This window comes from Mustela lutreola, chromosome 10 (assembly GCF_030435805.1).
Source record: "Mustela lutreola isolate mMusLut2 chromosome 10, mMusLut2.pri, whole genome shotgun sequence".
In the NCBI taxonomy this organism is placed as follows: domain Eukaryota; kingdom Metazoa; phylum Chordata; class Mammalia; order Carnivora; family Mustelidae; genus Mustela; species Mustela lutreola.
The window spans coordinates 15,785,336-15,800,875 of NC_081299.1; the positions used below are offsets into that span (position 1 = coordinate 15,785,336).

Below are 15,540 nucleotides of genomic sequence, written 5' to 3' on the forward strand. Positions count from 1 at the left end.
GACCCGTATTCTAAGACTGCTGTTTGTGATGGGCTGCTGAAGACTGCTAATTTTGGTGGAATTTCCAAATATATTTTTAATATATAAAAAAGGGAATTCAGTGTGAATCTGATGTAAGTTATTCTTTTTAAATACAGTTATGAATGAAAGCACTTCTCTGGAGTGTTTTAGACTAGCTCCAGCCTTGTCCATCACAGCTTGTGGTAGTTGTGATTTTAGCACATGAGGCAGTCATATTCATAGTTCTGATCATGGGAACTTCTTGTTCTCAGTATCGGCTTTCTTATTCCCTAGGGAATCTTACAAAAATTTCAAGAAACGGTGGCTTTTCCCCCCATTAGAATTTTGAAGCTTATAAGTGGCCTGTTGATTTTGTATTTTCTTGTTAGTATGGTATACAGAATGAAAATAAGGAGCTTCATAGGTAGGGATGACAATTTGATTTCAACCATGATTAAAATTTTAGAAGAAGCATTTACCTTAGATGTTTTTGAAAGAGCCCTCAAAAGTGGTCAGTTTTACTGTAATTTACTAGAATTTCTGTGATGCTAATACAGTTTTCTTCTGCATTTAACACTTCTAAATTTAGGATATATTTGAAAATCATTGGCTTCTTAGAGTCTGTGAAAGATCGTAATTAGGATATCAATTCTGCTGTTTTAACAGAGAAATCCAAAATACTAGGGACTTAATGGAAGAGAAATTTCTTTCTTTCTTCTTTAAGAGTCCTGGAGGCGGTCCAGGGCTGGCCCTTCCTATTATGTTACTCATCCTTAACATGTAATTTGTGTCTTGTGGTTCAGTATGACTGCGTCAGCTCTCATCATCACGTCTGCATTCCAGCCTACAGGCTGGAGCAGGGAGACTGTTCCCTTTGCTATTAAGGCGACTCTTGAAGGTTGTTTCATCTGTAATTTCCACTCCCCTTAATCACAGTGGTCACATCCAGCTGCAAAGGAATTTAGGAAATGTAGTCTCTCTTTATTGGGGACCACATGCTTAAGTGAAAATTCTGTTATTAAAGAAGAAAGGAAGAACTGGCAGACCGCTAGCAGTCTCTGCCACAGTGGTCGATGATTACTTTCTGCCCAGTGTTGTTGATTAAACTCTACATAAAAAAATCACCTGGTAACAATAATCAGGAGAAATAGAAGATAGAAGGACTGAACTTGAAATAGATTTGTAGGCACCTGGAAAATATTCTGTAGAATATTCTCTGCTTACCTTTCTTTTCTTCACTGTGAATTGAAAAGAAATTCTACAGAAGACCTTACTATTATTTTTTTTTAACCAGAACATTACGCTTTTTTTCAGCAGTAGATTGAGGAGCGTGAGAAGACAGCTATTCTTCTTTTCTCTTCTTTATTATTATATAAAAGACATTCTTTAGGAGTAATTCTCTATAATTTGTACTCGGTGTGCTAAATTATTTTGATAAATAATTTTGATTTAGTTTAGGGTTTAAGATCTTTAACCTTTAATACTATATTAGTATGAGTGCTTCTTCAGTGCATTATAAGCAGAAGGGAAAGAACAAGATAAAAGGAGGTTAAATAAAGAGAAATAAAATCAGGATGATTTTGATGAGGAATGGGAGAGTGTATATTTCCTGTAAGTTACTCCTACTGTATCTACAGAGATGTTAACAATTTGTAACTCATCATGATTAAGAGTTGTGATGGATACTGTAGGTAGGACAAAGTAGGCATGGCAGTCAGCCCAGTTAGGTGGTTCTGACATTTTTATGTTTAGTAAGGTGGTGGTTTTGGCAACCCCTTCAGGATTGTAATTGAACTAGGACTTTATCTTAAAATGTAGGAATACAGGGCATGATGTTTCTTTTTTATTCTCCCAGAAAATTTTTAAAGTTTTCATTGATGGCTTGGTGGGTGGCTGGCCTTGGTTTTAGCTCAGGTCATGATCTCAGGGTCCTGGGATTGAGCCCCATGTTGGGCATCATGCTCAGTGGGGAGCCTGCTTTGAGGATTCTCCCCCTTCTTCTGCCCCTCCCCTGCGTGCATGCTTTTTCTCTCTAAGATAAATAAGTCTTAAAAAAATTTTTTTTTTCGTTAGCTTTAAGATGCCATTTATCCTGATTTCTTAGATGTCAGAATGTGGAGGGGGGGATGACTGGTAATGATTTTAAGAATCCTTCAGTAAAGACATGTTCTGATTTTAGAGATGTTTATTTATTTATAAGAGATTTTATTTATGGGGGAGCCCAAGTTGGGGGGATGAACTGAGGGAGAGGGAGAAGCAGACTCCCCTCAGAGCAGGGAGCCCAGTGTGGGGCTCCATCCCAGGATCCTGGGATCATGACCTGAGGAGAAGGTAGATGCTTAACCAACTGAGTCAGGCACCTGATTTTAGAGATGTTTAAATGTGAAAGCAAGCATCTATGAACTGATGAAATATAATAAATCTTCAGTGCATTTGTAATCAGTAGCTTCTTAGAGTGGAGAACTATAGTAAGGTAAACTTAATTTTATCTGTTCATAAGTCAGTGTGCTTTAGAGTGATCTCTTTATTATAAATGTGTGGGTTTTGGCCTCTTCGTGCCATGAATATTGAGTTAGTAACTAGGCAACCTGGTGTCAAAAGAGCTGCTGAGACCAGGGATCACCCTGATCTTTTTCCAGTTCCTCTGTTACAAGGGGTTGGTGGTGGTACTCTGTAGCCTGTGGGTTACAGCCTGAGTAACTGTAGCTCTAAGAGTGGATAAATGGACCAGCCTTTAAATCAGTGACTTCTGTATTGCAGTCTAGGACAAATATATGCGTGCACATGTACACACAACTGAAGAAAGAGTTTCACACAGTCACGTGGCACACTACATGGGATTCATTCTGAAATGGCCTCTTCTCTTTCTTTTTTTTTTTTTTTTTTAATTTTGTTATTAGAGAGAGCACATTGGCAATGGGGGAGGGGCAGAGAGAGGGAGGGAGAGAGAGAAGCCCATGCAGGCTCCACACCCAGTGCAGAGCACAGGGCTTGATCTCATAACTTCTTGAGATCATGACCTGAGCCAAAATCAGAAGTGGGACACTTAACTGAATTACACAGATGCTTCTTTCTCTTTCATTATAGAAATAAATATGCTGTCCCTTACACTACTTTGGACTTTTAAAGACGTTGAAAACAACAGGGATCAGAAACTTAAGAAAATTGACTCTAATTTGTTATTATGACTTTAAACTAGTCACAATTTTTCCTTTAAGGTTCTTTCAGCCACAGTAGTTGGGGTGCTAGTTCTGTTCTTGCTCTGAATGAATCTTTTGCTAGTAGAAGAAATAAAAATAAATATATCACTACAAATGAAACAAATGTCCTTCATCTTTTTTGTAGGTCATCACTGAATTTTGAAGTATTTTAAGTGGATACAAAACTGTTTCAGCAATGCAGACAATTAAGTGTGTTGTTGTGGGTGATGGTGCTGTTGGTAAAACATGTCTCCTGATATCCTACACAACAAACAAATTTCCATCTGAGTATGTACCGACTGTAAGTATAAAGGCTTCCATTTGCTAGTGAAATGTTTTCTGTTTGGATCTTTTGAAAACTCTGTGTACTGAAATTTTTCTTTTGTCTGCCTTTGTGTCCTCTTTTTAAAGATCTGTCATGGGTAAATTATATTCACTTTAAAATTAACAGCTGAAAAATCAGTAAAGAGTCAGAGGGGTGATAACAAGGGTTTGCAAGAAGTGCTGGAGACCAAACTCCAATAGACAAGATTCTTCAAAGAGTGATGGTCTCAGTTTGGAGAAGTATGCTCAGTGTCTTGGAATGAGATGACTTTGGGGGAGGTGGGTGGATAACTTGGCCAGTGAGGAATCAGTGCTTGGAGGTCTAGGATGCTTTTTGGGGTCTTGTAACTTCAGAGAAAGTAGTATGTGTCTCCGTTTATTTTCTGTAGGGGGTAGAAGAGGATCTCATGGAGCTGTTGTCTTAGCAGTAAATGGAGCTCCAAATTGCTTTTAAAGGGCAGAGACCTGTTTTTGTTAGGAGAACACTAGCAGAAGCCTTTGGGCATTCTCTCCCACAAATGCTATGCTTTCTTTCTTTTTTTTTTTTAAAAGATTTTATCCATTTATTCGACAGACAGAGATCACAAGTAGGCAGAGAGGCAGGCAGAGAGAGAGGTGGGGGAAGCAGGCTCCCCGCTGAGCAGAGAGCTTGATGCAGGTCTCGATTCTAGGACCCTGAGATCATGACTTGAGCCGAAGGCAGAGGCTTAACCCACAGAGCCACCCAGCTGCCCCCCACAAATGCTTTTTATCAGCTCCTTAGAAGAGTAGGGGGAAAATGGGAATAACAAAGACAATGAAGTGAAAGAGAAGAGTTCTTTGGAGTGACACTGACTTGTGAAGGAATGTGTTTGGAAGGATCCACTGTTTGTTCCAGGTTGGGTGACCCAATCCAGTGATATAATGTTCTTAAACACAGGCGTTCCTTCAGTATGCACGCTGAGCTAGGGTTGGCCTGGCTTTCAGTAAGCACCTATGTTAAGTGAGTTATTTTAGGGGTTATGAAGAACCTATATATGATTAATATGAAATTAGTATTGTTTGGATGTAAAAAGGAAGAAAATGTCTGAATACTTCAGGTTAATCTTTTTTTTTTTTTTTTTTTAAGATTTTATTTATTTATTTAACAGACAGAGATCACAAGTAGGCAGAGAGGCAGGCAGAGAGAGAGAGGGAAGCAGGCTTCCTGCGGAGCAGAGAGCCCGATGCGGGGCTCGATCCCAGGACCCTGAGATCATGACCCGAGCCGAAGGCAGCAGCCCAAACCACTGAGCCACCCAGGCGCCCCACTTCAGGTTAATCTTAAGAGACATGAACATTGTTAAGAGAATGAATACAGGTTAAAGGCTTGGTGATTTTGTTTAATTAGAATTGACAATTTATAATATCCCGAAGCAGATAAAGTGAGTAGGCCAAGGCTGTAGGAAGCAGAAAGGTTAAGTTTCTTGGAGGGGGAGAATTTGAGGTATAATTAAATATAAGATCATATTTTGGGATTGACCCATTTGTGACTGGGACATGGTAAGTGGAAAGTTCTGAGGTTAAGAGGGACTTGTAGGGGATTTTCAGAGATACAGGAATCTTGTTTCAGAGTGAGGATAGCTATTGGAATTTTGGCGTTTCAGTCTCCATTAAAATTATTTTCTTGTAAAAAAAAAAATAAAATTATTTTCTTGTAAACATGATTTCTGAGTCTGTGTTATGATTTCTGTCATGAGGTGTTCTGTTTAAGGGGTCTAGCAGGTGTTTCATACATGTGTTTGTATGTGGGTATCTGAAAGACGGGTTAGGTATGACTTAAAAAATAATCTATATGGTTGAGAGCTTAACCACATTCATTATAGTTTTCCTTGTTTTTTTTTTTTTTTAATTAAATATTTATTTATTTGAGATAAGCAAGAGAGAGAGCATGAGCAGGGGCAGAGGGGGAGAGGGAGAAGCAGACTCCCTGCTGAGCAGGGAGTAGGCCGAAGGATTCCATCCCAGGACCCAGGGATTATGACCTGAGCTAAAGGCAGACACTTAACTGATGGAGCCACTCAGGTGCCTCTTTCTTGTTCTTGTTATCAAGAACTGACTTTCCTTTAACTACCACCTGCCTGGTGCCCTTGCTTTCACTCTTGTTTACAAACAATTCATTAAAGCTTGAACCAGAAAGTTAGAGTTAGATGAAGCAGGGCTGATCTGAAAATATAACATCCTTCTAGTTGGAAAGATTTTCATTTGTCAGTTGGAAAGATTTTCATTTGTCAGTTCGGAAAAATCCATGAATTATCGTTGGGTCTTTTTTCATTTAGCACCATTACCTCCCATTTTCACAAATAATTTAGCACAACCAATATTAGTATATACAGAGTTTGTCATGGGTTTTAGAGTATTTGAAAATAAAAGCATCTAGTCACAGAAGGTCTCTTCAGTCATGTGGTTTGTATTCAGTAACATAAGTTTTATTCATGAAATCTCAACAAATAATCTGCCAGCCTTTTCTTGGACACTTTCCTTGACTTAAGGGAACCTTAATTTCTTTCTGATGGGCTTGTTTGTAACAAGGCGCTTCTTGTCTTGAACCCTGAAAGGAAGAAGATTTTCATGGATCTAGGATATTTAAATTGTAGATTAAAATGAAAGGGTCTGTGAAGAATTAATTTCTTAGAAATCAGATTGAGCATTAAGGTAAACTGTAAGCTTACTGTCTCAAAGTTTTAAACTTGAAGAGGATTGTTTTGGGTAGCTCGGGACTCTGCTTCTGTGACACCTCTAGCTTTTCTGTGGCTTTTAATCCAGGCTGCTGGGGTAGAGCAGACCTCCCAGAGTACATTCCCTGTCCCTTTTTCCCAAGAATCATTTAGTTCATGCAAGGGTTTAGTTGGCAAGGTTTGTTATATAAGAACCATTTGGGCTAAGAGAGGTTTAAGTCTTAGGAAGGAAATATTGCCTTTACTTAAGAGTTGTTCTATCCCAATTTGACCATACTAATGATGTTGTATTTTTGTGTTTTTAGGTTTTTGACAACTATGCAGTCACAGTTATGATTGGTGGAGAGCCATATACTCTTGGACTTTTTGATACTGCAGGTGAAAACTTGGTATCTTTTATGTTTTAGTCTATAAGTATTAACAGTTGCTGGTTGTCTGTCTTTTTTTTTGTGGACATTTTGGGAAACTAGCATATTAGTAAACCACTTGCCTTTTGTTAATACTTTAGTAGGATTGGATATCGTGATGGCCGATACTTGACTCAAGAGGCAGTCCCAGAGCTGGAATCACAATAGGAGTTTGGAGTTCCTTGGGTGCATGGTGTGGAAGGAAATAAAGTAGGGTGAAATAAAGTACATGTGCGGATAGCTTCTTAGATAGTTTGTTATTTTAACTATATCTGAAACTGCTTTGAACATGAACCAGTACCTAGCTCATATTATTGACCTTTGAGGTCAGTTTTTGAAATTGAAGGAATAAATTGCTTTCTTCCTTAAGTATACCCAGTTTCTCAGTGTTATTTCCTCGTTGTTTTAACAGTGGCTGCACAGCTTAATTTCTGACTTCTCTCTGTAGTCTCGGTTATTATCAGCTTAATTAGCCAAAGGAAAATTTCAGAAAGGTAATCTTTTCATATTTAGGAATTCTAAGTGCTTCACATCTTATGTGTGCTCCTCTCCCTCTCTGCCAGCTGCCATACTGCCCTGATGGAGTGTGGTGTACTGCTCACCTTTAGGGACTGTCTAGATTTAGTTGGGAGGGTGAAATGGAGAGACAGTGGGACAGTGGTAAGCAGTTCATTTTAGAGATCAGTGGCTTTCTAATGTTGGTTTAGGCCCTGAAATGTTCATGACTTAAAATTTACAAGAGTAATGGTGTACGGAAGGAAACTTGGAAAATAGAAAAAACAATGACCTGTACTTCATTATAGGTGAGGGATTTTTCTGTGTTTGTGTGTGCCCCTGGAGGCAATCTGTATGCAGAAAAAAGATAACTTATGGCCTCTTGGGGTTGAAAATTAATTTTATATTTTATTTTAAAATTTCAAATCAGTATTTAATCAGTATTTTGCTTTTTAGCTGAAGTGAAGTATAATACAATAGAATTCAGTCATTTTATGTGTCAGTTTGAGTTTTACTGACTATATAGTCATGTAACCTCCACCATTATCAAGGTCTGTCACCTAAAAAATTTTCTTGTGTTCTTTCCCAGGCAGCCACAGCTTTGCTTTCTCTCAGTGTGGTTTTGCTTTTTTAGAATTTCATATAAATGGAACCTAGTAGTCTTTTGTGCTTGGTTTCTTTTACTTAGCATCATGGTTTTGAGATTGATCTATTTGTATGTATCAGTAGTTTTTCCTAATTGCTGAGTAGTAGTCCATATTGTGACTATAGCACAATTTGGTTCTCTCTCTACAAGTTGATGGATGTTTGGGTTCCAGTTTTTAAGTGTGTGAATAGTGGTGCTGTGTACATTTGTACACAAATCTTTGTATGGACATATTTTATTTCTCTTCAATATTTAGTTTTGGAGTGGGTAAAGCTTTAAATTTAGTTGTATAACTTAATAAATTTTTTAAATTAAAATAGTCACTTTTACGAATAAATCATTCTCAAGGTGGCCAAGGGTCCCTTGATTAATACTGGTTTATTTAACTTATGTTGACAAGACTTTAATCCCAGTCAACCTCATTTACAACTGTGTTAAATATCTTCTGGTACTTTAATCTGCATTTATAAATTTAATATATTCAGTTTTCTGTTTTAATCAATTCAATTTGCTTGACCTGACAAGTGAAGCAACCCCAGGCTTTTATATACAAAGCTTCAATTAGCCTGATAACTTAGATTTCCTCTGTTTATGTTTTAATTTATCACAAACAGTATTTTTATAACCTTTATAAAATTCTTAATGCTTTTCAACAAAAAAGTTCCAAGGTTAAGATCAGTTACACATTTTAAATTGGAATCAGAGAACAAATCTTATCATGTTCTTTAATGTGGCAGATTATTATAAATATTATAGGCACGGCGTGCTAAATAAGGATAGATTATTCCTAAATGTAATGAAAAATTAACAATAGTATTTGATTTATTTCATCTGTTAGATTCTGAATCTTTCTGGGTGTTAAAAAACATTAAGGAAATGATTTTACTAGCCCAGCAAGTTGGGGGGTTTGACAAACATTGGAGAATTGGGGCAGTAGGCATCCATAGTGACTCTCTGTCTTTGATAGACTTAAGGGGAGACTTGTATCTTCTGCAGAGGCCTTAATTTCAGAGTCCCTGTCCCTGGTTCAAGTCATGCCATTAACTCAGTTTTTTTTTCTGCTAAAGCTTTCATCCCCATTGAGATGGCCTTGGACTATTTGCGTTTAATCTGCTGACTTTTTGTAATTTTGTTCTGAATTCTTTTTATAGCATTCCTGTCTCACCTCTGGCTACAATTCTCTGTCTTTTTTTTTTTGAAGTGTGAAACAAAAACGGACAAGGGAGGACTGTACTTCTCATACAGTCTCTAAACCAAGCTAATGGCTTATGTATAAGGGGTTTAGGAGGTTCTGGCTGCAACTCTTATCGATACATTTAATACCATTGAAGATCACTGGCTGGGTCACTCAGTGAAGCATGCGACTCTTGATCTCAGGGTCATTTAAGCCTCAAGGTAGTTTAAGCCCCAGATTGGGGGCAGAGCCTACTTATTTTTTAATTTTTATTTTATTTATGTATTCATTCATTCATTCATTTTTAATTATTTTTATTTTTTTGAGAGAGAGAGAGAGAATGAGCAGGGAAGAGGGGCAGAGGGAGAGAGAAAGAGAGAGAAGCAGACTCCCTGTTGGGCAGGGAGCTCTGCATAGGACTTGATCCCAGGACCTGGAGATTGTGACTTGAGCTGAAGGCAGACACTTAACCAACTAAGCCATCCAGGCGTCCCCTATTTTGTAAAACATTTTAAAAAAAGATTTTATTTATTTATTTATCAGAGAGAGTGAGAGAAAGATTAAGACTGAGCAACCAGGGGAGTAGCTGGCAGAGGAAGCAGATTTCCCACCAAGCAGGGGTCCTGATGCAGGACTCATTCCTAGCACCTTGGGATCATGACCTGAGCCAAAGGCAGATACTTAACTGACTGAGCCACCCACGTGTCCCTAGAGCTTACTTTAAAAAAAAAAAAAAAGGGATCACAGGGCTGTCTCTGTCACAGCTTTTATTTCTGTCTCTGTGGTCACAACAGTAAATTTTTGCTTATGAGATTCCCCCCACAGCTATTTTCTTCTTTTTTCCCCTTCACATGTTGTACTATTGTGTATTTCCTTCTGTATTTAGCTTTTTTTTTTTTTTTTTTTTTACTTAACATGTTTATCATGTTAAGTTGTTCTGTAATTGTTGTATTGTTTATAATCATTGCTCCACTGTCAGTTCCTTCCTGTGTCAGACTTTTAAATGTTATTCTTTATTACAAAGATGTGGGTTTTACTTATAGGGAAAAATAATAAAAATGTAGATAAATAAAATAATGAAAAAGCATCTGTATTCAGAGATGTCTTAGTGTATATCCTAAACAGAGCTCTTCCTATACGCTTGTATTTATTCTTAGGGAAAGGGGATATTATTAGCCCCCTCCCCCCCCGACCTTCCCTTTCCTCTTAAAACAACATGGTGATGTCTCTCAAGGTTGTACTTGTGTGTCATTGTCCTGGTAGTAACATGGTAGTCTTATGTATGGCAGATCACACCACAGTTTAGTTTCTTTTGTTAATGTTTGGGATCTGTTCACAGTATTTTATATTAAGACCTTTTCTGGGTCAGACATTTTTACATTTTGACACACATTCCTTTTTGTCTTTTTTTTTTTTTTTTTTAAAGTGGACACCTAGCATAAAACCCATGTGGGGTTTGAATTTACCATCCTGAGATCAGGACCTGAGCTGAGATCAGGAGTCAGACCCTAAACCAACTGAGCCCCCCAGGTGCCCCTCTTTTGTCAGTTTCTGTCCTGATTCAATTTCAGATTTGAAGAAAAGTTGCTAGTACGAAGAGCTCCTTACCAGATTTACTGGTTCTTAATGATAGACTTTCTCTTGCTCTGTATGCATGTTGTTTAATTTCTTAACCATTTGAAAGTAAGTTGCATACATCATGCTCTTTTGCTTTTTAATGCTTCAGTCTATGTATTTCTTTTTTTTTTTTTTTAAAGGTTTTATGTATGTATTTGACAGAGAGAAATCACAAGTAGATGGAGAGGCAGGCAGAGAGAGAGGGGAAGCAGGCTCCCTGCTGAGCAGAGAGCCTGATGCGGGACTCGATCCCAGAACCCTGAGATCATGACCTTAGCCGAAGGCAGCGGCTTAACCCACTGAGCCACCCAGGCGCCCCCAATGTATGAATTTCTTAAGAGCAAGGATATTCTGTTACAGTATTCCTCTCAAATTCAGGAAATACAACATTATATGTAATATTTTAAATTTTAATCTATAGTCAGTGCCTATAATGTCCTTTACAGCAAAATTTCTTTCTGAAACAGAAAGAAACATGCATGTCACATCGGAAGCAGGATCACTAGGTGCCATTGAATTTTGAATGATTGGTTGTAGAAAAAAATGATTAGGTTTGAGTCTGTAGTGGTAAATACTGTGAAATGCTTAATTTGTTTTCTTTTTGTATTTACAGTACCCTATTGGAAATAACTAAAAATGTGGCTTTTGGCAGTAAATTTATTTTTCATGCCATGAGATTCTTTCAGACTTTATATGGGCTGGAGTCCTCAGTTCAAACGACTTAGTTCCTCTTGAATTTCAGTTTTAAATACGAGATTCTAAGTAAGGGAAAGGTCAGCAACCCATGAGATATATCCCTGCCTTTTGGCAAATGTTGGAAGTTGAGCAGTGAGCTTATGTGCTGTTAGAGTAGGTATAATTTAAGACTTGTGGTCAAAACCTGACTTGCACGTAGAGTGAAATTTTCTTGATCATGTTGTTTACTGTAAAGGATGCTCAGTGATGACATTAACGCTATCAAGTGAGTAATAGCTATTTGTGACATTCTTAGAGGATACATTTTACCTGGATAAATAATGCTTGGATAATGAAGAATCTTGCTCCTCTTAAGGGACTGCATTCATTCTTCCTTAAATGTAGTCCTTGAAGCAGAACTAGAGGTAAGGTAGCCTGCATCCTATTTATTGAACAATTTCCTTTCTGATTTCTTTCTTCTTGGGAAAGGAAAAGAAAGATATTTATAGCTTTGGGGGTTCGTTATTCACAAATGTATGACTGGACCAATACTGCTTTGGACATAATATTAAAAAAAGAACGGCTATTTGTTTTCTGTCTTCATCTGAGTAGAAGGTTCATTGCATGTAACACATTGGACATTCATTTAGATGCTCTTACTGGTGCTCAGGAATATAGAGTTGGATCTGTTTTTGATGTGCACTAACATGGGTTGATTACAGTGACCGAATGACTAGAAATGAAGCCATTTTCTAGTCTGTGTCAGGCTTAATTTTTTTGAAGTACATTCATTCCATTTGAATAGAGAATAAAGCTAAGAAAAGGTTGTGTGAGTGTACTAATTTTTGTAAAAATAAGGGTTGGTTAGTTCTGTCTTATTTTTTATTTTTTTATTTACTTTTTCTTAAGATTTTTTTTCCTTATTAGAGAGAGAGCACTCAAGTAGGCAGAGCTGCAGGCAGAAGGGACAAGGAGAAGCAGGCTTTTTGCTGAGCAGGGAGCTGGATGAAGGGCTTGATTCCAGGACTCCGAGATCATGACCTCAGCTAAAGGCAGCCGCTTACCTGACTGAACCACCTAGACACCGTATTCACTTATTTTTAAAAAAGATTTTATTTTTATTTATTTGAGAGAGAGAGAGAGAACACATGAGCAGGGGGAGGGGCAGAGGGAGAAACAGACTCCCCGCTGAGCAGGGAGCCCAATGCAGGGCTGGATCCCAGGACTCTGAGATCATGACTTGAGCTGAAGGCAGCTGGTGTCCTTCTTATTTATTTATTTATTTTTTAAAAAGATTTTGTTTATTTATTTGACAGAGAGATCACAAGTAGGCAGAGAGGCAGGCAGAGAGAGAGGAGGAAGCAGGCTCCCCGCTGAGCAGAGATCTCGATGTGGGGCTCAGTCCCAGGACCCTGAGCCGAAGGCAGAGGCTTAACCCACTGAGCCACCCAGTGCCCCATGTCCTTCTTATTTTTTTTTTTTTTTTTTTTTTTTTTTTTTTTTAAGATTTTATTTATTTATTTGTAAGAGAGAGAGAGTGAGAGCGAACACAGGCAGACAGAAGGGCAGGAAGAGTCAGAGGGAGAAGCAGGCTCCCTGCAGAGCAAGGAGCCCGATGTGGGACTCGATCCCAGGACGCTGGGATCATGACCTGAGCCGAAGGCAGCTGCTTAACCAACTGAGCCACCCAGGCGTCCCTCCTTCTTATTTTTTAAATTTATTTTTGTTTTGTTTTATTGGAGCTTTGACAGGCAATGTGTCAAATTTCCAGCCAGTGTTAGAGCTCAGGCTGTTCAGATTGAGAGAATTAAGGAGCTTGGCTGATTTTGTTTTCTTTAAGCCCATTCTTTTCTTAAATCTCTTCCATGTCTATAATAATACATTCTGCATGGTAATTTTAAGAAGTGAAAGTTACACTTCTAAGAGCATACCTTTAAAGCCTTTGACTCTGACCCTATCATATTGTTAGAGTAAGTATGCAATCAGTACGAGAGGTGGTGATGACCATTTTTATTTTTATTTTTATTTTTTGTAACCTCCTTCCTTTTTCCCTTTTCGTTTAATCTGTATTTTAATCTCTGTATTGTCCTGAAGGTAGATACCTTTTTTGTCTGCTCACAATGTATTGCTCATTCCAAGTGGCAGTAACAGTGATGTCTTTAATTATCATGTTTTGATAGCTACCCTCAATTCTTGTATTTTCTCTCAATGCTGGAAAAAAAAAATTTCACTGGCATACAAAATATTTAACTCTCCTTTTTCCTCCCCTTTAAAAGTTCTTTATTGTGGTAAAATAGATATAATGTAGAATTTGTCATTTTAACTTTTTTTTTTTTTAAGATTTTATTTAATTGACAGACAGAGATCACAAGTCGGCAGAGAGAGAGAAAGGAAGGGAAACAGGCTCCCTGCTGAGCAAGAGCGCCTCATGTGGGGCTCAATCCCAGGACTCTGGGATCATGACCTGAGCTGAAGGCAGAGGCTTTAACCCACTGAGCCACCTGGGTGCCCCATTTTAACTGTTTTTAAGTGTACAGTTGAGTAGCACTAAGTACTTAACTATTCTTTTAAAACATAGGATTGCTATAGTTTATTTTCGAAATTGAAGTGTTAAACCCTGTCCTGGCAACTCCTCCCCTCCCCTCATGGTTTTAGAAATGTGTATAGATATTTTTAAAAACTTTTTATCTGGAAATAATTTTCAGGTCTACAGAACAGTTGGGAGAATTGTACCAGGAGCCTCCATACACCGTTTAACCAGATTTACCAATTTACATTTTGCCTTATTTGCTTTATTATTCTATTTCAATGTAATATGCACATGAATTGTTTTTCCCTGAGCTGTTTGAGAGTGAGTTGATCACATAGCCATTTAGTCTTGAATAAATATGTATTTCCTAAGAATGGAGACATTCTTGTGTAATAATAAACAACTTACGGAAATTTAACATTGATACAGAACTTGAATCTAACATCTCTGTCTCTGTTCTAGCTTTGTCAGCTGAGCCAAGCCCAGTATTTTCTGCTTTCAGTACAGGATCATGTATAGCATTTAGTTGTCATGTCTTTTTAGTCTCTTAATTTGGATCAGTTCTTCAGCCTTTTTTTGGTCTTTAATGACATTATTTTTGTAGAATACAGGCAGGTCTTCTCCCTATCCTCCCGTTGGATTTGGTCTGTGTTTCCTTAGATTAGGTTCAGATTATGTATGAAATAGTACATTGGGGATGTGTCTTTCTCAGGATATAAATCTAGGGGCACACGATATTCATCTGCCACTCAACTGATGATGGTAAGTCAAGGTCATGTCCAGTTTCCTGGCAGTATAGTGCCATTCTTCCCCTTGCAGGTTTATTGGCAGTCTTTAAGACCATACAAATATTCTTATTTTCCCTAGGATAATCCCCACACAGATGTGGCATCCATTGATTCTTGCCAAGTTATTTTTTTGTAGGTAGTTTTATTTTCATATACTGGTGTTAATGCACACAGTAACTAAGCCTGTGCATATGCTTTGGTAATCATGATGAGCAGTGGATTGTGTCAGTGCGGTTTCACTGAGATTTTTGTCTCCTTAGATGGTTTCACTGTGATTATTTCTTTAAAAAAAAAAAAAAGAAAGAAACAAATTAATTTATTTAACATTTTATTTATTTGTTTTTAAAGATTTTATTTATTTATTTGACAGAGAGAGAGATCACAAGTAGGCAGAGAGGCAGGCAGAGAGAGAGAGGAGGAAGCAGGCTCCCTGCTGAGCAGAGAGCCTGATGCGGGACTCGATCCCATGACCCTGAGATCATGACCTGAGCCGAAGGCAGAGGCTTAACCCACTGAGCCACCCAGGCGCCCTAGCATTTTATTTATTTACTTGACAGAGATCACACATAGGCAGAGAGGCAGGCAGAGAGTGATAGAGAGAGAGAGAGGAGGAAGCAGTCTCCCTGTTGAGCAGAGAGCCCTGATGTGGGGCTCGATTCTAGGACCCTGAGATTATGACTTGAGCCAAAGGCAGAGGCTTTAACCCACTTTAACCCACAGGCGCCCCACACTGTGGTTATTTCTTAACCAGATTTGAGTAGGATTTATTTTAACCATTTCTGTAGCAACAGCTTACTGTTTTTATTACATTATCATTGGGTTGCTGATGGACACAAAGATTGGAAGCTACAGACTGGTAATAGGGTAAACAACTAAAGCACAATGGATTTATTGCTGTTTTCAGGGATTGAAATACTGAATTAGCTGAGTAAGAACGTTCATCAAGTGTTATATTAGAAAAGCCATACATTTTATTAGAATAGTAAGT

At 38.0% G+C, this 15,540-nt stretch overlaps 1 protein-coding gene across 5 annotated transcripts in view; it reads left to right on the forward strand.

The window, feature by feature from the left end:
• CDC42 (cell division cycle 42) overlaps positions 1–15,540 on the forward strand; it is a 48,381-nt gene that overhangs the window by 25,902 nt on the left and 6,939 nt on the right. For all 5 annotated transcript variants that reach the window (XM_059135184.1, XM_059135185.1, XM_059135186.1 and 2 more), the window contains exons 2-3: positions 3,346–3,501; positions 6,526–6,598. In XM_059135184.1, the coding sequence (XP_058991167.1) occupies positions 3,397–3,501; positions 6,526–6,598 (178 nt within the window). In that variant the 5' untranslated portion in view covers positions 3,346–3,396. The remainder of the gene's footprint in view (positions 1–3,345; positions 3,502–6,525; positions 6,599–15,540) is intronic.